At 38.1% G+C, this 25238-nt stretch overlaps 1 protein-coding gene across 2 annotated transcripts in view; it reads left to right on the top strand.

Annotated features, from left to right (window-relative positions):
* Positions 1–25238, top strand: part of LOC132827079 (probable E3 ubiquitin-protein ligase HECTD4) — a 302053-nt gene that overhangs the window by 35378 nt on the left and 241437 nt on the right. For both annotated transcript variants that reach the window (XM_060843537.1, XM_060843536.1), the window contains exons 2-4: positions 2979–3496; positions 13777–13866; positions 18592–18719. In XM_060843537.1, coding sequence (XP_060699520.1) covers positions 2979–3496; positions 13777–13866; positions 18592–18719 — 736 coding nt within the window. The remainder of the gene's footprint in view (positions 1–2978; positions 3497–13776; positions 13867–18591; positions 18720–25238) is intronic.

Below are 25238 nucleotides of genomic sequence, written 5' to 3'. Positions count from 1 at the left end.
TTTTCAGATAAAGCAAAGATGACTTGGGTAACCACCATGGAGGAGGAGTGGTGTATATACCAGACCTCTCCTAGGTAGATCAACATCATGTGCACCTTTTAGTTTCTGATGTGGTCCTCAATCCCTCTGAACCAAATCCCCAGCAGCTTTGGCAAATCTGACCTGATGGTAAAAGACAACAAAAGATCGGTTGTCTGAGTTCCCTTACTGTGATTTACGTTGTCTTCTATTCCAGGTCAAACTGGTTGCATATGCATATTAATCTGTGTTCTAAAAGTGGATCTGAGTAGATGATAGCATAGTCAGCTATGTACAAAAAGGTTGTGACTTAGTACCTCTCCCATCGATTGTCACTCCTGTCTAATTCCTTACTGATGCTTTCACGAAAGCTGTTACAGCAGATAAATCATAGTTATTACTTAACCTTAGTAGAAAGTCTTCATTGCTAAGCTGAAATGTCTCTGGTGCCAGGCTCCCAATTATTGCATCCAATTGTGTTAGTGCATATATTGCCTCAGGGCTGAAATAGAGATGCTGAAAGTGCATTCTTTGAAGCTTTTAGGGGCTTTTAAGCACTGGAGTTTGGGTCAGTACTGGAGTAGATGTTACTAAAAGTGTATATCTGATATAGGTGTAATCTGCTTTATTGGGTAGAATTTCAAAGGCCATAATGAGACCATTTTGACCCAGGTGCATAGTTCTTTTACTTCCTCCAGAGATTAATCAAGAATATAAAATATCCTTGTTTAGCTGTCAGTTAACAACTTACTTCTAATATTACTAATGATTTTGAAAATACTGTAATTTAGGTTGAGAATCTATTTTGAGGTGAAATGGCACACTATTACTTTCAGTTCAAAATTGAGCACAGCTCGTGTGTAAAGGTAAGTTAGATTTGTTTTTAAAGCCAAATTCTTTCTTTATATTGAGACATTTATTTGGTTGTTTCTATTGTCTTTGATTTCTTAAATCATACACAGATTTCTAACCTGTTTTGTTCATCTTCTTTACTTGTTATAGCAAAAATTTCATAGGCTGTATTCGTAAATCTATCAAGTCTTTGTGCTGAAATCTATTTCAAGCATTCTGAGGGACTTTACCTATCCAGGAATACTCTGGTCCAAGGCTGCTTACATTTCATTGTTTCAAGATGTGCCCAGCATCAGGGGAAGTGCTCATTGCAAGATATCCAGTCGGTTACTTAGGGCAGTTCAAGCATCACTGGAGGATTTCAAAGGTTACAGATAATTAGCAAGTACTGAGTGTGGGATACTGTCAAAATCAAAGCAAACTCCATTTTGGCAGTGCTATAGTTAGCTGTATTGCCAGGAGACTGAACAATATGTTCCATTTAGGGGAATTGGAGGGGTCAAGAGCAGCCACATGGCTGGGTAGCATTAAAACTCTGAGATGTTCTAGGAATTCGAAAATAACTAAGTGTTGGGAGTCGGGACCGAAGAAATCCTGGAATGCTGAAAAAGTTGACTCTGGGGACAAGTTATGATTGCCTTGGGTTATGCCTGCGAGCAGTGCATTTGAGAAAGTGGGGATTGGAAAAACATTTGACCAATATTTTCTTGATGCACCAGTAAGATTGAAGTGTGTGTTGTATGAGACTGAAGATTTTCTGTAGTAGGGTCACTGGATTTGAAATGTTAACTCAGTTTTCTGTCCATAAATGCTGCCAGATCTGTTGAAGATTTTGCAGCAATTTCTGTTTTTGATATTATAGGAGAGTTGGTTGAATCAGTTGGTGTAAGAGACAGCTATTAAGGGATGCATCATATTTCAGAAGGTATAAGTGTCCTTGTGTATTGCACTTAGATTCCTGAAGGTATTGGTGATGCACCACAAATGGAAAGTTTTGTTGCTGTGGAAGAGGAGGGCTTGTAGGGTTCAATGAGGTTGTGGAGTTCAAGGGGAGGCATGGCAAAGAAGAAACAAAATAATGCAGAGAGAAAGAACTTGCATTACATTGCATCTTCCTTTTTTGAGGAATACCAATGCGTTTCATAGTCAATTAAGTACTTTTGAATTGGAGCTAATTTGCAATGATATTGATTTGATACCAGTCCATCTGTGTGATTGACGATTGAGAATATTGTGATCAACAGTGATTTCCCCACATGTATGAATAGCCTGCAAACACCACTGAGCCTAATCTCACCACAATTGACAGACATTTAGTTTCCAGTATGACTGCTGGATATCAATTAGCAAATCAGCGGATTTTAAATGATATTTAACCTGGGTTTAAGGGCCAAGGTTGAATTTGAGACAGTATAGTTATCTATGTGGCAGACAGTATATTTGTCCATTAAGCTAATGGAGTAGTACATCAAATGATCTTGTGTTTGTTTAAAGCACTGCAGTCTTGCAAGATATCTATTTTTTTTATTGCCAGAGGGTAGTGTTGTTTCTCCGTAGTACAAATATAAACAAGGAGTGTTGTGAGGTGGTGAGTATGGGAATTGTTTTTTTTGGGCTTTTCCATGTCTAATAGCTCGCCTAGAGTGGTTAGTAGCTGCTTTGTTAGATTTGGTATGATTGTTCAAATGTGTTTATTAAAGTTTGTTTTTCGCTATAATTTTCTTGTCACATTGCTTATCTGGAAACACTATCATGTGATTCCAGATTGGATGAAGTTTGTCATTGTTGCAGTAACATAAAGCTGTGATACTTGGACCTCCTTGCATCAGGTACTTTACAAATTGAAAACAAGCTCCTTTCTCAGTCTTGAAATTAAACAAAAAAAATTAATAATAGAAAAATCAGTGTAGTATAATTTCTAGTATTTTGTTCTCATTCTTCCACTAAGATGCTCCTTTATAATATACTGAGCCCTATTCTCTCCTAATGTGGTTGATGTAGATTGTACATGTTATTATTCCTTTGAAGTTCTTTTGGATGTTTTATATATTAACAGGCTAAATAAGTGCTATCATTCTGTTGAAAAATGTTCTGTGTTCAATTTTTAGATATTGACATTTGAAACCAAAAATCCTGAAGAGCTAGCAGAACGCTTGCGAGCTGTGTGTGGAAACCAGAGTAATGCATATGCACGACTACTTGAATACCGTCTCAATGCACTTAGAGGCCTGTGGAATGCACAACGACAGTTAGCACTTGAAGAGCAGCATGAACGTGAAAACTCCAGTGATGAAGAGACCATGTCCTTGCTCAAACGGCAGGGATTGCTGCAACAACCAGAACAGGCACCATTTACTTCTCGCATGGGCCTCTTGTTAGTGTTCCCTTTGATCCAGTCACAAAGTAAAACTGATCCTTCTCTCTGTAATATCACTGCTGAGGTACTCCTGAACTGCCTGAGAGATTGTCAGCCTCTGAGCCTTACAAAAGAACCTGCTGACTGTCTGAATGGTCTGGAAGCCCTTCTCTGCTCCTGGTTAGAAGAATCACCTGCTTTGGGTCAATCAATTCCATGGAAACAGAAAGAAAATGCTGCAGCTGCATTGGTAGCTCTTGCCTGTGCAAGGTAAGAGCAATCTGGTATATTTCTGTCTAACTAGAAATGTTCCTAATATTTAAGATTACAATGTCTTCAGTAACATTGTCATCTTTATTCTGTGAAATATAGTGATCTGAAATAATATTTTGGTACATATTAATAAACAAATGCTACATGAGAGTGTTTGCTTAATGACTCTGATTGATAATATTCACAACTTCAATATTACATGGACCATATTATCTCTCTCTACACCTATCACAATTCATCAATAGATGTAGTGATGTTATGAGTAGTGGTTGATGGGCTGCTTTTACCAAAAGACTACACGTGGTACGAGTTTTTTAAAAAATAAAACAAAATGCAGCAATCAGTGTCAGTTAGCACCTTAGGAAGGAAAGACAGGTAGGTAACACATCTAAAATCTCAGAATTTGTCTTTTCTCTTTGCAGACTGTTATACATTATCTATTTCAGATTTTGAGCATTCGCAATATTACTTCTAATTTTGTTTACACTCTCTGTTCTTTTTTGTGAACTACAATCAAGATTTTAGAATGAAGTTGTACCAAAAATGGCTTTGGATTCCATTTTTCAAATGCTCTAATTGGAAAATGCCTTGTCTGGAACTGAAAAAGCACCAAGTCACTTGGGACTTGTTCTTAGAGCACATTTGGGTGTCTCCTACTCAAATATCTAATTTTGTTGCCGGGAGGTGAATACAGAAAACAACCAACAAAATGAACAAATAACCACTTGGGGAAGGAGCTCTTTGATCTTTACTCCAAATGCATGTCAGAGAGCAAAAACAAATTGGTTCCTAAAACCTTCCTGCTTCTGCATCAGTGTTTCTGCAGTCACCATGTTATCAAACAGAATATTGTGTTATACATTGAAATTGCTATTAAACTGTAATATTCTGCTACTGTACTACTTGATCAGAACCACATTGGTTCATTAAAATGGTATCCTGTCTAACAGCACTCAAAAGAATAGCTGCTAAGTCTTAGTGAGTTTTGAGAAGAATTTTTGCAAATCTCTCTGTGAAAATGTTTCTTAACTGTATATTACTAGATGGCATTTCTCAATTCTTTCCCTGAGGTGTATGGACTTAGAGCTGAAAGTAGATTTTAAGCCGTTCATTTTTTCCGCATTGACTAAATTAATGAGAACTAGTCATGTATCTTAGAATTGAAGTTTGTGGCTGCAGTGGAGTCTTTGCCACATGAGTGTTTGCTGTCAAGGCCATCAACTAGCAGCTTGATATTATATAATAATTTGCTATCTCCACTGATGCTCTCCATCTGATGTGTGAAAGAAACATCATAAATTATTGGTCATCTCACTCACCACTGATTGAATAAGATTTAATTTTTTTTTCTTGCTTCCCTTTTGTATTTGAGTACAGTACCGGTCATTTGGTATTTTAAATGTTGACTAGTTTCACACAGCCCTGGAATTTTCCTCATTCACCTTTCTCATTTATCCAAAGCAGTGTTTGACCACCTATTACTATTGAATTTAGAGCAAATTTGCTCAAATTTGAACCTGTACTAGCTGTCTTAATGGTTTCTTTAATCAACGGTTAGTTGATACAAAAGATAATCTCCACTCTCGTCTCTCTTAATAACGAGGTAGATACCTTCAGGCCCTAGGGACTTAACCATATGAATGCTCTTCAAGCGACCCAACACCACTTCATTCTTGATCTTAAAATGCCCTGGCATGTGCTCCACACTAATCTTTGTATCCTCCATGTCATTCTCTTGGGTGAACACTGGCTCAAAGTACTCATGTAGGTGGAGCGGGACCATTCGGCGCAGCCATTTGGCATGGCCTGTTTGGCGCAGCCTAATTTGCCATAGACCCATTTAGGCGCAGAACTATTTTGGTGTGTATATACAGTAGTCATCAATGAAAATCAGCATAATAGTAGAATTATTAAATGGGGTAGTTTCCAGTAGTTTGTAGTTAATATTAAGATAACTAGTCATCAAAGAAAAACAACTATAGAGGGAACTTTACAAGTGATTAACGAGTGCTTAGAAAATTTTTCGGAATGATGCCTAACAACAGAGCGCTGAAGAAAATGGTTCGTAGGACAAGGAAAGAAATTGCTACTTACCCAGTAAATCCAAGAATCTTGTAATTCCAGATACCTTTAAAAATATTCTGTTAATTAATATAATAAAGAACAATTTTTACTAGCTGACAGCGATAGCACCACCTGCAGAATTCTTATATTTGCAAGAAAAATTAATGCTGAGTTTCTGAAACAATTAAAATTAGATGTTCGTGGAACATTCAAAATTTCCCCACCTCTATTTTCATAAGTTTGTTATTTTCGGGGAAATGTGTAAAGTTGTGTTCCCACTGTTGTATGCTTTACTCCCACATAAGTTACAAACAACATATGATAAATTATTTTAAATGGTTCTGGAAATACAGCCTGACTGCCACCCTAACATTATCAACTGTGACTTTGAACTTGTACATCTCATGGCAAGGCACGATATTCCGTTAAAATTAAAGAAATTCAGGGAATTTGATTTATTCTTTTTAGAAACTTTGAGGAACCACGGTTAGGAATGGACTAATCACAAACTAAATGCAGTTGATACACAAAAAACTACAAACTACTGGAAACTACCCATTTAAAAATTCTACTATTATGTTGATTTTTGTTGATGACTACCATATATCTGCGCCAAAATGGCTGCGCTGAATGGTCCTAAATCCTCATTTAGGATCTCGTCCACATCCTCTCCCTCCAAACACGTTTCCCTCCTTTTTATCTTTGTAGTCCTATCATCTCCCTAGTTGTCCTCTTGGTTTTAATGTATGTACAGAGTGCCTTAGGAGTCTCTTTAATCCAACTTGCCCAGCTCATTTCATGGCCCCTTTCTTGCTCTCCTAGTTCCCTGCTTAAGTTCTTTCCTGCTTTCTTTATGTTCCTCATGGGCCCTATCTGATTTTAGCTTCCTAAACATTGCGTATCCTACTTTTTATCTTTTGACTAAATTCACAACCTCCCTCTTTATCCAAGGGTCTTAAAGCAATTTCCCCAGACCAAATAAGGCAGCAGATTCTGAATTTATTTATGAACAGAAACCATATCAGCATGACTTCCACCAACACAATCTTATACAGGTGACTGCAGTAAAACGGCCTGAGCTTTTTAATGTCCATTCTACTTGACTGTCTTGTTACCAACAGCATGCTTGCGAACGTACTCTGGTTCTGCTACGTGTAGGAATCCGAGTTTCAGCCAATCCCACGTTACCTTTCTGTTGCGTTTCATGTTAAAAGTTTGAATATATTCCTTATCTTTACAATGACTTGAATGTGAGATGAATATTCAAAATTGTTAAATTTGATTGTCAAGCTATTTTAGTGATCTCCACAGGAGTGTGATATTTGCAACTCCTGTTATTTCAAAGTTGACTAAATTTAAAAAAAGTAAAATTGTCATAGCCCTACCAGACCATAGGGTCCAGAGAGAGAGATGACTAGTGGTGATTTAACCTGAGGGTCACCATGCCTCAGTGGGAGAGGTCAAAGAAGAGTGCTCTTCATGATAAACTAGACATTGGTAACAAGGTTGCAATTCTGCTGGCTGATCTAGATCATAGTCATCGTCAGATTTGTGTTGACATAGAGCATGATAAATTCTCTTATTCATAGCCAAATTACTTCTACTTCTAGCTACCTCTTATGCAGTATCAATAAGATGGAATTTGTCAATTTCCCTGAATAGAGGGTTTTGTTGTGGAATTCAGGCTTCCAAATGCTGAGATCTTTGTCAGCACAATCCTGAGATTAGAGAACAAGATATTTTGTTGCTGTGTAATGCTATTTGAAGGTGGTGATCACTTACAGTGCCACTAACTGCACCTCTGGCTTTGACAAATGATACAATGTTTCTGCTGAAATCCATTTCCCATATGTCCATTTTAAACCAGGGAATGCAGCATTTGTTGTGAAATTTGAGCCCACTGAGTTCCTGAGTGGTTAGATGGTAATATTCCATTCTATCCTGCAATAGGAGCATTTATTGCTTATTGCAATATGCTTTTTAACGTGGGATGCCAGGACTGAAATGGACAATAAAAGTCAAGGAATTAATGCAGTTGGAGAAGGAAATGGGCAGACTTGAGTTTAAAAGTTGAATTTTGAAGCGACTTGCATCTTCTGATGTGTTAGGTACAAGGATTTTGGGAATTCTGGAAGATTGAAACCAAAACTATTTCAGCAACTACTTCTGTTAAGACATTACAATACATGATGTCACAGTCTGTGGGATTTGTCAACTTTTGGTCCTTCAAATTTCCCCAATCTTTATTTGTTTTCCGTTGCCTTTTCTCTTGCTATAATCTTAACCTCTGGTTCCACTCTGCATCTGACAAAAAAAACTTCTGTCTTTGTTTAATGTTTCTGCTACCTTTTATATTCCATTAGAATTTCTTCTGTCTCTGTTTCTAAGGACCCTTACTTTTGCTGATCTCTTCCCAAAGTTTGTGCTTGTAGAAGTACTTGATCTCTATTTCTGATTATTGCTAATTTACTCACATTCTGTTTTCTTATCACTAAAATTATCAGTGAACATTCCTACAGCTGATGTTATGTTGGAATGTAAGTTGTTGACATAAAAAGCAGCTAAAGATATTTCAGCTAAGGACATTTCTTTGAGGTACTCTCCAACAACTTGAACCATCTTCCTTTGTGCAAAGTATGATTCCATTCAATAGAGAACTTTCTTGATTACTGTTTTCCAATCTGAGGAATAGTCCCTTATAATTAATTATAGGATTAGTTTTGGTGAGTGCAGCATTTTAGATGTATGACTTTTAAGTTATTTCCAATGTTGTAATTGGCAGAGGCCTCTAAACTACTCCCACAACTGTGTTCTTGTCCTTTGTCATTGCTTAGCTGCCTGCACACTGATTTCAGATCATGATTTTTGAGGCTAAGATCCTTTTTCGTTATGTTATTTATCTTTTGTAGGCAATTGTGTCCTCAGCCACAATTGTGTATCCTTTTGGGGTGGAGATGGGGGTAAGTGGAATTATTGTCTGCTGGCCTATACCAAAGTTCTCAGCAATTCCTCCCATGGTATGTCAATCAGATTGTCCCTTCAAATTTATTTATTTTCAATTGTGATCCGGTGGATTCTGCCATACTGTTTAAGTGGCTGACTGGCTGCATTGATCATAAGGAGGGCATTAAAATGTTCTGATTCCTTCAGTAAGATTCCTGCTGCATTGTCTTTAAAAATTAGTTTACACCCTTTTAATGAGTACTTTAGGAGTGTATGACATGTTTTAAGGGCATGTCAATGAATCAGATGTCTGTCTCTCTCTCTCTCTCTCTCTCTCTCTCTCTCACTCACTCACTCACTCACTCACTCACTCACTTATATGTGAGCACGTACACACTCACGCATGCACTCTTTCGCGCACACACAGTCACATACTTTCTCACTCAGTCGCGCACTCTCATGCACACAGAAATGTGCTTATTGAGCCTTTGTAGAACCTACTGATTTCAGCATTCAGTGCTAGGAGATTGATTGATTCAGTCAGTATGTTGCATTCTTTTTATTAATCCAGTTCTTAATTCTTATAGTAATGGCATGTCAGTATTTGCAGGTGTTTCTCTGAACATGATTTCATTTTTGCCTATTATTCTAGAATTTTATGTTGATAGTGAAATAACTGTGCCACAAGGATCGATGCTGGGTGCACTGCTTTTAGTCATTGTAGAAATGACTTGATGCAAACCATAAGAGATATGCTTAATAAGTTTGCAGATGACACAAATTGGAGGTGTAGTGGACAGCAAAGAAGGTTACTTCAGAGTACAACAGGATCTCGTTGAGATGGGCCAATGGGCCGAGGAGTGGCAGATCAGGTTTCATTTAGATAAGTGTAAGTTGCTGCATTTTACGAGGGCAAGTAAGGCAGGACTTGTACACTTCATGGTTAAGTCCTAGCAAGTGGTGCTGGACAAAGACATCTTGTAGTGCAGGAGTTGCAGGTCGACAGGATATTGAAGAAGGTATTTGGTATGTTTGTCTTTATTGGTCAGTGCATTAAGTATAGGAGTTGGGAGGTTATCTTGTGACTGCACAGGACATTGGTTTTGCCACGTTTGGAATACTACATTCAATTATGATCTCCCTGCCATAGAAAGATGTCATGAAACTTGAAAGGGTTCAGAAAATAGTGACAAGGATGATGGGCTTATGCCCAAAACGTCAATTCTCCTGCTCCTCAGATGCTGCCTGACCTGCTGTGCTTTTCCAGCACCACACTCTCAACTCTGATCTCCAGCATCTGCACTCCTCACTTTCTCATAGTTACAAATATGTTGTCGGGGCTGGAGAGTTTGAGCTACAGAAAAAGGTTGAATAGGCTGGGGCAATTTTCCCTGGAGTGTTGGATGCTGAGGGGTGACCTTGTGGAGGTTTATAAAATCACGAGGGGTGTGGTTAGGGTAAATAGACAAGGTCTTGTCCCCAGGATGTAGGAGTCCAAAACTTTGGGGCATAGATTTAGGGTGAGAGCAGAAAGATTGAAAAGAGACCTATGGGGCAACTTTTTCACACAGTGTGGACTAAGCGGCTAGAGGAAGTTGGGGAAGGCTGGTACAATTACAACATTTTAAAAGGCAACTGGATGGGTACATGAATAGGAAGGGTATGAGGGCTATGGGCCAGCGTTGTGAGATACTTTGCTTTGAAAGAACAGTATTGAGTTCAAAAGCTAGGAATTAAACATTTACAAATGCCTCTAATAATGGGAGTTCATTCCCTGGCCGATCAGCACCCTTGTCTTGTGTAGTATAGAGCTTCATTTTCCTTTGAGTTGGTACTCTTCTAGAGTGTCTTGATGAGTGCAAGATGAAATGCTGCGAAATGTCTTTTTTCAGCATGATTCATCAAATAATACACCAGACAGTTTTTATTGGTTCAAATTATGTGAACTAATCAGTGCGCTTGTTCAGCTTGAAGTGATAACGTTCAGTTTGAAGTGATCACATGTGTAGGACCTTCCTTATGTCATTATAAATGAATTATATCTTAAATGGGTAATTGCCTGTCTCGCTGTTACTCTGATAGGTAACTGTAAATTGAGCACATAATCAGTGATTTTGTGGCTATTTGGCAATTTGTAATTTGTTTGTGTATGTATGAAGATAATTAACTATATCATTGTTGGGAGGAATTTCAGTCATAAAAAGTTTATAGTTTCTAAGAGGTTCTTGAACTCTAGATGATTTTTTTTATTTTCAAAGAAGTGAAAATGCTGATCAGTGTGATTGTCTAACAGGCTTCATATTTATGATTTGACTTTTGTCATCTAATCTCTAGAAGAGAAAACTTGAGATGAATGCCATTGTTTCTATTGCAGATTAGTTTCTAAAACATTTTAAAGATATTTTGCCAGGTGGAAATGCTACCTTCAAGCCGTGCATTCTATTTTGACTTGAAAATATGCCTTGACTTTGGTGTTACTGAGTCAGAATTGTAGATCAAATTCTATATTAAATAGCAGTGTGGTTAAGATACACCACATCGACTGCAATGACAGATTTGAAAAGGTGGCTCACAAACACTTGGTCAAGGTCAATTAGGCATGGGAAAAAATGCTGACTTGCTTTTTTAAAAATTTGACCTTCATGTTCCAAAGATAAAGAAAAGATGAGGGACAAGATTGAGTAAGGCATACAATGTCAACTTTTTTCTGTCTGTCACATTTCATTTATCAGCCACAGTATCAAATTCCTTCTATGCCTTAAACTGATATCTGCTCCCAATGAGTTCCTGAAAAAGTTGAGATCATGCAACCCTCTGAGCCTGCTTCACCATTTAATAATATCACGGTTGACTTGATTGTAACCTCAAATCTGCATTACTGCTTACCCTTGATAGCCTTTCACTTCTGTGCTTAAAATGTATCTCCCTCTTCCCTGAAAATATTTAAGGACTCAGCTTCACCATCTTTTTAGCGTTCCAAAGACTTAAGACACAGGGGAAAGAAATTCATCTCATCTTCATTTTAAATGGGTGATTCCTAATTTTTAAACCATCACCCCTAGCTCTAGTTCCTACATCCTTTCTACATCTCCCCTTTCATGACCCATCAAGATCTTGTATGTTTCAATCAAGTCACCTCTCAATCTTGTAAACTCCTAACCTGTCCAACCTTTCTCAAAGGCATCCCAGGCATTCCAGATATTTTTCTGGTTAAACTTATCTGAATTGCTTCCCATGCATTTGCAATCTTCCTTAAATAAGGTGACCAATACTGTGCCCAGTGCACCAGATGTTGTCTTACTAGTGTTGTGTACAATTGAAACATTTAAGACCTCTTGTATTTAAGACCTCTTGTTATAAATGGTAACAGTCCATTAATGTTCTCATACTGTACCTGCATACAACTTTTTGTGATATGTTCACTAAAACACCCAGGTCCCTCTCATCTTGGAGCTCTACAATTTCTCATACTTTTAAGAATTCTTATTGCCAAAATGGACAGTTTCACATTTTGCACATTATATACCCCATTTGCCAAACCTTGGCCCACTCAACTCATCTACATCCCTTTGCAGCAGTCTCATGTTCTCCTCACAACTTACTTTCCTGCCTGTCTTTGTGCACTGGTAAATTTAACAAAATCAGATCTTTCCCTAATTTGTTTTATACAAGTTGTAAACAGTTGAGGTCCCAGTACTGATCGCTATGGCACACTTCCTACATTGTGCAAACCTGAAAAAAGACACATTTATGCCTGCTATCAGCTTTCTGTAAACCAGACAATCATCTTGGCGGCATGGTAACTCCCACTCTATGAACTTTTTGTTTTACAATTACTTGTGGCACCTTCTCAAATACTTTCTGGTGGTACTTCTGCTTCCTCTTATCCAGTTTGTGTTGCCATCTCGGAGGCCTTGGGATTGGTCAAATACAATTTCCCTTTCACAATCTATGTTGACTCTGATTACCTTCAACTTATCGAAGTGTCATGGTCTAACAGTAATGGGATTCTAATGTTTCTCTCTCTCAAACTTTAAGATAACTGTCCTGTAGTTTTTGCTTTGGGTTTCTCCTGTTTTGAATAAGGCAGTTAACATCCTCCTCCTTTCACTCCAGTAGGACAATGCTTGAGAGGTTTAGAAAATTAAAATCAATACATCAACTATTTTAGTAGCTGCTACCTTTACGACTCTAGCATGAAATCCATGGGTCATGGGTACTTGTCATTTTGCAGTTGAAGCCATTTAGTCAATAGCACTTGTCTGATTTTGCTGAGTTCTTCCCTCCCTTCTACTTTCCGAATATCACTGCATGTGGGTCAGTGTGTGAACACTGATAACCTTTTCTGTTAAATTATTGTCTCATTTTCTTTTATTAATTTTCCAGCCTCACTTTCAAGAGGTTTGATGCTCACTTTATATTTGCCATTGAAATTATTTATAAAAGCTGTTACTTGTCTCTCTCTCTTTTTATTTCTAGCTATCTTTCTCATGTAGTCTCATTTTTTCCTCAATTTTTGGCACTTGTCATATTCTGTCCAATCTTCTGACCTGTTGCCTACCATTACATAATTATGTGCTATTTCTTGTCTGACATTGTCTTTAATGTTTCTAGTTAACCATGAATGGCAGATTCATAATTGCAATTTTTTTGCCCTTTGGAATCTATTGTGTAGTCTGAACACTTCAGAATACCTTAAATATCTAATAGTACATTTCTATTGACCTATCTTTTAATCTAATTCGCTGATTCACTTTAGCGAACTCTGCTTTCAAGCCTTCTTAATTCCATTGGTCTTGTTTCTTAGGTGGTTGGTTTCAATTTTTAGTAGATGTGTTTATTATAGGTCAAAATTTATATGCACATGACGTACTATATTAACAACTGTCATTTTTTAATTTGAACTAGGTCTGTGATAACTGATGATGAAATATCTTGTACTGTGGTGTCTTTTTTGGTGGAACTGTGCCTACAGATGTTAGGTGGTCATGACTTGTTCGTTGTAAATGTAGTGAATCGATGTATGGTTATCTGTTTTGAGACTGATTCAGTGAGGGCATGGCATAAATTGTTGCTGATGTCTGTATTCTGGCTAATCCACTGTTAAATTATTCAAGTGATTTTATTGTCTAAAATTGCTGGAATATAACAGTCTCTTCAAAGGGTTATTAATTTATAATTGGGCAAAGAAATCTTATTTGTTCACTTGTTCATATGATTTTTCAGTTTTTGTGTTTAAGATCAGTGACTACAATTTACTTCCCTTTCAGAGGCTCTCTGAAAACACTAATTCACACAGTGCACCTGTTACAGAAACAGACCGACCTGGGGTTTTTACCTGTTACAGACGTTCTACATCGGTAAGCACCGATTTGATGAAAAGAACATATTTAGTTGTAGTTAATGAGCACTGTTCTTATTCTAAGCAGTTTTTGATGTATTGTATGAAACTTCTGTGTGAACTTCATTTAATCTTAAATGGTATTGAGGGACATATTTACCTATCTACATGCAACCTCAATTTAACATTATTTTCATCAGTGTCTGCACTTTTTCTCTCTACTCCTGTGACTTCAATTGAATTGTGGTATCAACAGTCCTCTGGTTTCTTGTTCAGGCTTAGTTTTCTCATATGCTTGGTATCAACTAGCCAGACATCACAACTTTGACCTTAATCTCCTGACTTTGAGATGCATATTTTGTAGCAGAGGTGTTAGGGATTATGGTTAGATGAGTGAATCTTGTCATTCGTGTTTCCCATTCACCAACCCAAGGGCATTGGCACTATTCTAAAGGTGAAGTTAAAATTGCTGTTGTGGCTGAAATCAGCTACCTCTAAAGTGTGATTCTGTAACCTCTGTGCACTTATCCCTGATATCTGAAAGCAAACGGAAAAATACAACACTTCATGCTTTTGAAAATGCACTAATTTCTCCCCTTTTAAAAAGTCCCATAGACCTTTGAAAACTTATGGACATTCTCTGTTTGTGATCTTCAGCATTATTTCATGTGAATTATATGAATTTGGTATTGTTACCAGTGGAATTGGTTACACCCAAGAGTGAAAGTAATTGATCTAATGACAATCTCTCGTACTTCATTTTGTCAAAATGTACCTATTCCTAAGTCCTGCAGCAAAGTTTGTAGCAGCAGTTGAATTAATTTGAAACTGCAATATGCTGAAAATGTAATTCAATGCAATGGATACTAGCTTTCACATTACTAATTTCTTATACAAAAGCAAATCTTGACCTATAATGGCAATGGAAATGAAACACGTGTGACTAGCTGTCTCTGCCAACGCAATATACATTTGTTAATTAATGCTGGAGTCTGCATTACATTTCCAGATGTTTAGAATACAATAATTTGTTTAGAGATAATCTCATGATTCTGGGCAAGTGTGTTTCAAGAATCATCCACAGATGCTTTAACACTCAGCAAGTCTGGTGGTATCCATGGAAAAACAAAGGCATTCAAAACTAAAACTACTAAAAATACAGAAATTGAAATAAATCAAGAAATGGAGACTTATGACAAATATTGTATTCGTAATACTTTCGAGAATCAAACTAGATACAGAGTGCCAAGGACAACTGAGAAATATGGAGTATAAAAGTAAACAAACACTTTGAAATAGTAAAATGATAGTCAAAGGATGTCAGCAAAATCTGGAACAAAATGTTCAAATGAGGTAGAGGATATGACTGTAATAAATAATTTGGTAGCATTCTCTTTTGTGAAGATAAGCATAATGCTGTTGCAAAGAAGAATGTAGTGGCATTGATCAATATAAAATTGAAGAAGTAGTATCATGTCGTGTGTTCAAACTTGAAAAATCACCTGTTTAAGAGAGGAGGCCATCTGAAGAAAGTGGGGGCCAAAATAGTGAAACTTTACCACAGTTTTTCAATTTTCAAGCATGGGAGTGAAAATGATGGATCCTCTACTTAAAATACAAAAGGGATACATTTGTTAATTATCTTTAAAATTGATGATGGATGAACATTTTTAGGGCTGATAATCCAGGACAAAATTGTCACTTGGAAAAACATAGATTAATAAGTTACAGTCTGCACAGGTTTGTTGAAGGTAAACTGTCTTTGACAAACTGAACTCTCCTCCCCACTTCCACCTCGCTCTCCTGGGCCTCGTTCTGCTTCTCTCGTCCCCTACCTCCACTTCACTCTCTGCTCCTCTTCTCCATCTCACTTGCCTCACCCTCTTGCCCCACCTCGCTCCCTCACCCTCTTCCCCTCTTGCCCCACCTTGCTCGCCTTGCCCTCCTGCCCCACCTCACTCGCCTGCCCAACGTTTTGCGACAGCTTATCTTTGTCTGCCACTTGCTGCTTATTTTGTTTGGCATATAAGTGGTACTGTTTGGTAGCTTCACCAGATTTGACACCTCATTTTTACCTCACCTGGTTGGACATGCTGTCTAAGTTTTTTGGCAGATTTTTGCAGTGCATTCTGTAATCGTATGCACTGCTACTTTTGTGTGCTAGCGCTGGAGCAAATGAATATTTGTGAAAATGGTTCCAATCAAGCAGGCTGTGTTTTCCTGGATGGTGTCTTGAGTGTTAGTAGAGCTGTACTCATCCAGGTAAGTATCTCCAGGGGAGTATAATCTTGTGCCTGATGTGTGCCGTAAAGTTGTACAACATGTTTTGGGGAGTCAAGAGGTTAGTTACGAGCTGCAGGTTTCCTGACTTGTGATAATCCTTGCCTGGCATTTGTGTGACCTGAGCATTTCTTGGCAGTCAGATTCAGAGATCCACAGCACAGGAAAAGGCAGTTCAACCCACCAAGTTTGAATCAGTTACAACAACAGACTTACTATTCTAATCCCATTTTCCAGGACTTAATTCGTGTCTTATATGGTTTGGCATTGCATGCAGCCAAATACTGCTTAAATGTTATGAGAGTTTTGACTCTACTGCTCTTAAGCCCATGAGTTCCATTTTCCACCATGGGTGAAGTTGTTTTTTCCGTTACATACCCTGTAAGCCTCCTGCCTCTTACATTTAACAAACCTCCAGTTGTTGATCCCTTCATCAAGAGAAGTTCCTTCTTGACTATCCTATTGATGCCTCTAATAATTTTGTACATTTCAATCATGTCTGCCATTCAGTCTCTACTCCTCTATGGAAAACAGCCACAGCCTATTCAGTCTTTGTTCATCACTAAAACTCTCATGGATACATGAATAGGAAGGCAATAGAGGGATATGGATCCTGTAAGTGAAGACAGTTTTAGCATGGTAGGGCGAAATGTGGTGATGCAGTCTTGGAGGATGGATGGGCCTGTACCTGTGCTGCATTGTTTCTTGTTCTCCAGCCCACACAACATTCCTGGTGAATCTCTCTTGTGAACTCTATCGTGCAATCACATCTCTTCATTAACATGGATTCCAGAACGGCCCACTGTGGCTGTGGCCTAACCAATGTTTTATATGGTTCCAGCACAACTCCCTACTCTTAAACTGTATATCTATGGCTAATAAAGGCAAGTATCCCGTATGCTGTCTTCACCACTTTATCTACCTACCTTGATACTTTGAGGGACTTCAGCACATGCTCACCAAAGTCCCTCTGATCCTTAGTGCTTCGCAGGGTTCTACTATACATGCTGTATTCCCTTGCAATGTTTATCCTGTCCAAGTCCATCACCTCTCAATTATCTGAATTCAATTAAGTTTTCCACTGATCGGCCAATTTGATCAAACCACCTATATATTCCTCAAATCTAAGGCAATCCTCCTTACTATTTACCACCCTATATCGTATATTTCACAAACTTGCTGATCAGCCCTCCTACATTAAAGTCTGAATCTGAAAATTTCATGCAAACAGCAAGGGTCTCTATGGAAATCCGTTGGACATAGGACACCCCTTGAACATCACCCTCTGCTTCCTCCAATTCTGAATCCATTTATCCAAATTTTCTTGGATCCCATGGTCTCTCTTGTCAGTTGGTCCTATGGAATTTAAGTATGAATTGTACCTGTAATTTTAATTGATGAACCTACTTTCTTTATCAATGCACAGATTTTGATATAGGAATCTATGCTGTTGTTCCCCCAGCTGTACCAAATCAATTTGAAAGAAAGTATTGAATAATTAAATTTACACCAGCACTTTGAATTCATCTTAAATCTATAATGGTTTCAGCAGTTTTTTTATATTAAAGCCAACTAGATATTTTGAGATATCTTGCACCTTTCTCAGAGTGGTGTTACGCTGCACATTTATAATGTTTTGTATTTAGTGTTTGTTCCTTAAATCTTTTTGAAAAACTTTGTTTTGAAGCTAAGTGGTGGCTAGGTGCTTGTTCACAGGAGGAAGTTTTACTCCAATTTGTTCTTGCATAACCCAGTTACTAAGTGGTTGAGGAACTCATTTGTTTGATCTCTTACGCATGAAGTGCAGGGAAGGAGGAGAAGGATTTTATTGATATTAATAAATAATATTAATTCTGTATTGGTTAGTATTAACCAATGTGTTTCCTAGATTGAATTTGATTTGCATATGTTTCTACCATTCTTGTAAGTTTGAGATTTGCTAGCAACTATATTTCCAGACCTGGTATCTAACTAGCTCAGCTCTTAGACTTGCTTTGTATGTTTAGGTTTTTAGGATCTTTTGCATGGAAAGTTGTTATTAAACTATTAACACTTGCAAGAATGAATCTTCACACTTGTAGTTCAGTTTTAGTGCAGGGCACTTGATTTGCAGTAATTAATCTTTATTCCAATGTTCATATCATACCAAGATTTGAAAATATTTGATTTAACTTTCTCTACCAGTTTCATTTTCTGCCCACCATGCAAATTTAGTAGCTTCCCACTGTTCAATGTACCATAAATCTGCGGCAGACAATGAGACATTATTTTCACAAAGCTAACAGCAGAGTAGTGCCATTTAAACAGCAATCTCTGTACTTTTGAGTTCAAGCCCATGTCTGGAAGTTACTGCACAATCTTTTTGTTTAATCATAACAAGTGACATAAGTGTGATGTTATTTTAACAATATCTTTTTTTTTGCCTTTACCAAAATGTAGCTAATGTTTTAATTTTTTTCCTCAGACTTCTTCTGTTGGAAGGAGGACCAGGCTCTGCATCTTGCCTGCTTGGCAACAAACATATGGTGTCTTGGGGGTTTGAGGATATGCTGTCTGCACCAGAGAGCAACAGTAGCTCCACTGACAATAAAGGTACACCTGATTTTTTTTTTCCCCCATTAGTGTGGTTGGGCTGTAAGGAGGGAAAGGCAGACAGGCATGTAGGCAGTGAACATTTAGCTAGAATTATGAGAGTGACTACTTAAATTTACAAATTTCAAAACAGGAAAATGGCAATGAGATAATTCATTCAAAGTAGTTCAATAAAACAAGGTTGAGAGACTATCAAGTAATATTTTATATATATATATAAGTAAATAAATTACATTGTCTGCTAGTTACATCACCACTGTTCGTAGCAATATAAAAGGAATACTCAGGTAGTGTTAAAATGCCATAAAATTGGTTTCTTCTGATTGAAGTATTGCTTGTATGGAATGTCGTGTGGTGCAAGTCAGAACAATCGGTGAATTAATAATGTGAAATAGTGTCAGTCATGAATTACTGCAATGTTTGTTTGCCCTCGAAACGAGGTATTCTAGTGTGGGTATATGTTTCCAGGTTTTATAAACTGTCAGTGTTGAATATTTACAGGTGAGTACAGAATATAGCATGAAGTTCCTTCTGTAATGACATGGTAGTTGATTGCCAATCCAATGTTTGATATTCCAATAAGGCTTTGGGGACTTGGCGTTTTTGAAGGTTGCAGTTATTTTCAGTGTGGTATAAGGGTTGATGTGCGTGCTTCTCGTGTGCAACTTCTCTGATTATTTCAGTTTTTCTGATCAATCTTTATTTTACTTGTTTGTATGTAATTCTTAGAATTTGTTATTTGGTGGCTTGTTTGTTCAACTTTAAATTCATGAATAGACAAAATTTTGTTTGGTCTTTTACCCACAGTCCAAAAGTCCTCTTTAATTTATAGCTCTACACCAAACTGATAGAAGAATAAAAATAGTGAAAGATCAGTGTGAACTCTAACAGAGCTAGTCTACCAGTAAGGTGGGTCAGCCCTGCTAAATTACCAGGGGTGTGTAGGCTATGTGAGTTAGTCATGGTAAATGCCGGGTTACAGGGATCGGGTAGCGGGGTTGGTCTGGGGTGAGATGCTTTTTGGCAGGTGGGTGCAGACTTGATAGGCCGAATCACCTCAAACTGCATTGTAGGGATTCTAAGATTTTTATTTTGGATTGTTGGTGGTGTAGAGTAGTTTCTGTGATTGTTGTGTCAACGTACTCCAAGGATAAATCCCTCTAAAGAGCTGAGAGACATTTTGAAAGCAGCAAGGTAAAATAGACAAACATTTCTTAGTTTGACAACTTAATATCACCACACCCATGTTGTTAAAATGGAAAACATTATTGAATCATATTTGCTTTCAGAGAGGTAGCTTTGACCCTGTAAAGAGCAGCTGTTTTGCTTGTTTTAAGATCTGCAAAGAAATGTTGGTGATGCCACGTATCACATTTTGATAAGAGCAATTTTGTTTTTATTTCTAAATGTTGCATTTAGATATTTCAATCCAACTCTACAAGTATTACATTTTAAACATTTTAATTTGGTATTTTGCAAAAATATCTTTTTTCTGAAACTTTAGTCTAATAGTAGCAATTTGATTTAATTTTCATGTTTATGTGTTCATTGTGTTTTCATAATCGCAGCATACTTATAAAACTTGTGGTCTCTTACCTGCACGATAAATACAATTCACAACAAAAACTGCTGTAGTCTTAACAAGTCTTGATAAAAGGCAACTCCAAGCTAAATTTCTGGTCAGTTACTGAAAGTGTCTTGTGTTGCCATGGGTTCCAGCATCAGTAACTGTTCCTTTGTGGCTGCCGTTGTACAACTGTAAATCCGTTATTTCTGATTTCTCTGCTTTCCCAGACACAGTTTTCCTGGTTCATCTTATAAAAGACATTGGCAGGATTCCCTTTGTTCTTTAAATTGCCATGTGGATTCAGTACCATTTGCTTACGTGGTCTTTCCTGTGCCTGTGAGAACAGCAGTTTACTTGAAGTCTCCCAGTGTTCCTTGTAGGTAGAGTAGCAGATTTTACTTGGATTTCTTTCTGGTGGCATGGTGACTCAGTGATGAACACGCCTCTCAGCCCCAGGGACCCAGCTTCAATTCCAGCCTTGGATGACTGTCTGTGTCAAGATTAGATTAGACTAGACTTCCTACAGTGTGGAAACAGTCCCTTTGGCCCAACAAGTCCACCCAACCCTCCAAAGAGCAACCCCCCCCCAAATTTACTGCTGACTAATCCACCTCACACTACGGGCAATTTAACTTGGCCAATTCACCTAACCTGCACATCTTTGGACTGTGGGAGGAAACCGGGGCACCCGGAGGAAACCCACGGGGGAGACTGTGCAAACTCCACACAGACAGTTGCCTGAGGCGGGAATTGAACCCAGGTCTCTGGCGCTGTGAGGCAGCATTGCTAACCACTGAGCCACCATGCCGTCAAGGTTGCACATTCTCCCCCTGTCTGCGTGGGTTTCCTCCCAATGTTCTGAATTCCTCCCACAGTACAAAGATGTGCAAGTCAGGTGGATTGCCATTCTAAATTGCCCGATAGTGCCTAGGGTTGTGTGGGCTAGGTGGGTTAGTTCTGGTAAATATGGAGTTCTGGGGAGAGGATGGGGTGTAAGATGTTCTTCAGAGAGTTGATTTGGAGCTGATGGGCCAAATGGCCTCGATCTGCACTATAGGGATTCTATGATTCTCCATGCGCCCCCCCCCCACACAGTTCAAACCAAGTTTTCATGCCAAACCCAATGTATTCTTTATTGATATTTGCCTCCTCTATTAATTTTCTTTTATTTGTGCTTTAACTCTACTGTCAGCAATCAGTTCACTGAGGAAGGATGGAGGTGAAACTTTAACAATAAAAAGGTGACAGCAAGGAAATAAAAATGGAGCAGTGTTCTGGTCCATTGCAGCAGTCAACAAGTACATGCAGAAAGATTCAAGTTTAAAACCAAAAATCACATGGTAGCTTACAGATGAGAATAGGAATGTTTCAGGCTGCTGAATGAAGGAAGGTGGTCGAAAATCAAATGCCAAGCGAGATAAAAGATAGGAATCTAGATTCATTGTTAGGGGCCTAGATTTTATCTGGAGTCTTGCAGGTAGTGCAGAGTTTGGTATTTGACCAAAATGTGATTCTGATCAGAGTGGGGAGCTGATTGCCTAGGACCTATGCATGCAATCATATGGCAACAACAAAGGAGAAAATGCTGGAAATATTCAGCAGGTCTTGACAAGGGAAATCAGCATTAATGTTTTATGTCGAGGACCTATCTTCAGAATTGATCATATTGCTAGCTTCATCCAGTTACCAACTTAAATTGAGCACTGAACAATTGATGTAATTAATAATGAAAGAAGTTCTAAATTACCAGCTATTTTCAGAAGCCAGAGTTGCTCTATAAGTGCCATTCTAATAAAAGCAAACTAGATTATCTTTTAACCACTGATTTATGGGCACTGGCTTACAGAGAGGAATAGGAATCTTTTATGGTCGCAATTGAAGGCACACAAACTATATTATAGTTTGGATCAAGATTTCCAAATTTACCTTCTGATTATCTGGCACCTATATCGGCTACTTACTCCATACTGCTTTGCAAAATATTGCTCCTTTTTATGAAGAGACACCGCACCATCCATTTCCTAATGCTGAATGTATCGATCAATCTTGGCTCTATCTCTGAGCTGCATCGTGACTCCACCCTTCCCTGCACCAAGATTCTACCCTTCCCTGCACCAAATTAGGCAAGTTCCCATAAATTACTGGTTAAAAAATAATCTAGTGTGCTATTCTTAGAATGGTTCTAACAGAACAATTCAGAGCTTCTTTAATTATTAATACCAGCAATCATTCAGTGCTCCATTTAAGGATGAAGCTAGCGATATAGCCAGTTCTGAAGAAAGGTTCTTGACCTGAAGTATTAATGTTATTTCTCCAAGTCAGACTTGCTGAATATTTCTAGCATTTTCTCCTTTGTTGTTGCTGCTGCTGTGTGATAGCACACAAAAATCCTAGGATATTAGCTCTCCACTCTAATCAGAATTATTTTTTGTAAAATATCAAGCTGTACACTAGCTGCTAAGCTCTAGATAAAATCTTGACCTCTAACCATATGAGCCTAGATTTCCATCCTTTATCACATTTGGCTTTTGATTCTTAGACCCACTTGTCTTGTCATCCTGCAAGATTCCTGTCCTCATCTGTAAGCTACCATGTGTTTTTTGGTTTGTTAACTTGCATCTTCCTGTGTACATGCTGATTATTGCAACGGACCAGAGCACTACACCATTTTTATTTCCAAGCTTTCCCCTTTAAGATTTCACCTCTCTTTTTCTTCTTTTCCCATCTTGAAGCAGTATACGTTTAATGGTAATTCCCAACTTGATGTTTATTTTCTGCCTCAGTATGCCTTTTTTCCTCTCTAAATGTTTTATAACAATTATGCTGCATACTTTGGATCCTGATGTATCTCAAAACAGCATTGTGGTGCTCTCTTTGAGCACACATACCATATACCTTGTTGTCTGGATTAAGCATCTTCAAATTTGCCTTCTGATTATCTGCTGCCTTCTACCACCTCCACTGCTCTGCACAATATTGCTCCTTTCTATCAAGCGAATACACACTGTCCATGTCCTAATGCTGGATGTGTCAATGAACACTTTGGCTCTTTAGTTCTGAAGAAGGTCACTGGACCCTAAACACTCCATAGATGCTGCCAGATCTGAGTTATTTTCAACAATTTCTGATTTTGTTTGTGCCTTGGCTCCATCTCTGGACTGCATTGTGATTCCATTCTCCCTTCCAAGAACAATCATCTTGATTCACTCCTACTTGACTTGTGTTCAGTTTGGTGTGGGATAGGACCACAGTATTGTTGAGTTTTTCATCCACATTGACCTTTCCTGTATTCTTCTTTTATTATTTCCAGTTCCTTTCTCTAAAAGTCCTTACCATCTACATATTTGTATTGTTCCTCATCTCACAGTTAATTATCATTAATCAGTCTCTATACAAAGCTCTAAATTTTGTTGTCCTTTCAACTTATTCCTGCATTCCACAGCTGGTCTGATATTTTTCCTCGCTCTTGCTCAGTTTTCACTTCTACTTACATATTCTTCTATATAGACCCATGACTGTCCCTTGCACCTTAATTGTCAGCCCAGCATCACCACCTATTTAAATAAGGCAGCAACCAAAAGAACTTTAATTCTTGAAGATAGCAGCTGAACTACATAGGAATGTAAGAATGCACAAAGTACAGGAATGCTTTACCTTTAAATATCGCAAGTCATTCGACAGAAGGAAATTTTGAATTTTGTTAAATACTATTTTTTTGCATTTTAATTAGTTTGATATGCTTTAATAAATTCAAGTATCACATTCAGATCAGCAGCATGAGCTTTACAAACTTGACAGTGGTGGACAGAGATGAAAACTGTTAATAGTGGAATAATTCTAGCTGTCTTGCTCAGAACTTTTCAGGCACAATGTAATTGATGTGGTGATGTTTGTGCAATTATTGTACCAGGCACCATCTGTGTACCATTGATTTGACCCTGCTGGTGTTATTTGCAGCATCATTCATTTAAATCTTTCCATTTACTTGGGTTTTCTTATCTATTGTTGCTGCCACATAGAAATTACAGCAATCCTAAATTGGTAACAGGCTTTCTAAAACTTCTTCAGTGGACGTTGGCTTTGCTGGTGTTTCTTGTCCATCCCTCGTGCCCTTCGGAAAGTAATGCTGAGCTGACTTCTTGAACTGCTGTTGTATTGTTGTATTTGTTGTATGAATGCCCATTGTATTAGGGAGAGAGTTCAGTATCTTGACCCAGTGACTGAGAGAAATGGCCATATATTTCCATGTTAGTGCCTTGGAGGTTGCATGTCATGTTCCCATGAATCTGCTGTCCTTGTCCTTCTACATAGGAATGATTATGAATTTGGACAGTGCTGTCTGAAAATCCTTGGTTTATCTTGTAAATGGTGCACACTGCTGCTTACTGTATATAGTGGAAAGAGTGTATGTTTGGATATGGTGTCAGTCAAGCAGGTTGCTTTGCCCTGAATGGTGTCAAGCTGCTTGAGTGTTAGTAGAGCTACACCTATCCAGGCAAATGAGTACTGACACCCCTGACTTAAGCCTTGTAGATGGTTGACAGGTTTTGGGGAGTCAGGAGGTGAGTTACTCACTGTAAGATTTCTAGTCTCCGACCTGTTCTTGTATTTACAGTATTTGAATGACTAGTCCAGTTGGATGTCTGGTTAATAGGTTAGCATATTGATAGGGATTTGGTGATTGTGATGCCATTGATGTCAAGATTCTCTCCTGTAGTCATTGCTAACTACTTCTTGCCATTTGTCACTCCAAGCCTGAATATTCTTCAGGTCTAGCTGCATTTGGCCATGGATAGTTGCATTGTCTGAGTATTTGCAAATATTGTGCAATCATCAGTGAACATCCCCATTTCTGACCTTGTGATTGAATAGAGGTCATTGAATATGGCTGAGCATAGAGCATTACCCAGAGGCACAGATGTGCTGGAGCTGAGATGATTGACCTTCTCCAA

Source organism: Hemiscyllium ocellatum, chromosome 24 (assembly GCF_020745735.1).
Source record: "Hemiscyllium ocellatum isolate sHemOce1 chromosome 24, sHemOce1.pat.X.cur, whole genome shotgun sequence".
Taxonomy (NCBI): Eukaryota; Metazoa; Chordata; class Chondrichthyes; order Orectolobiformes; family Hemiscylliidae; genus Hemiscyllium; species Hemiscyllium ocellatum.
The sequence above is the reverse complement of the archived record's forward strand: the minus strand, read 5'-3'. Positions and strand labels throughout refer to the sequence as shown.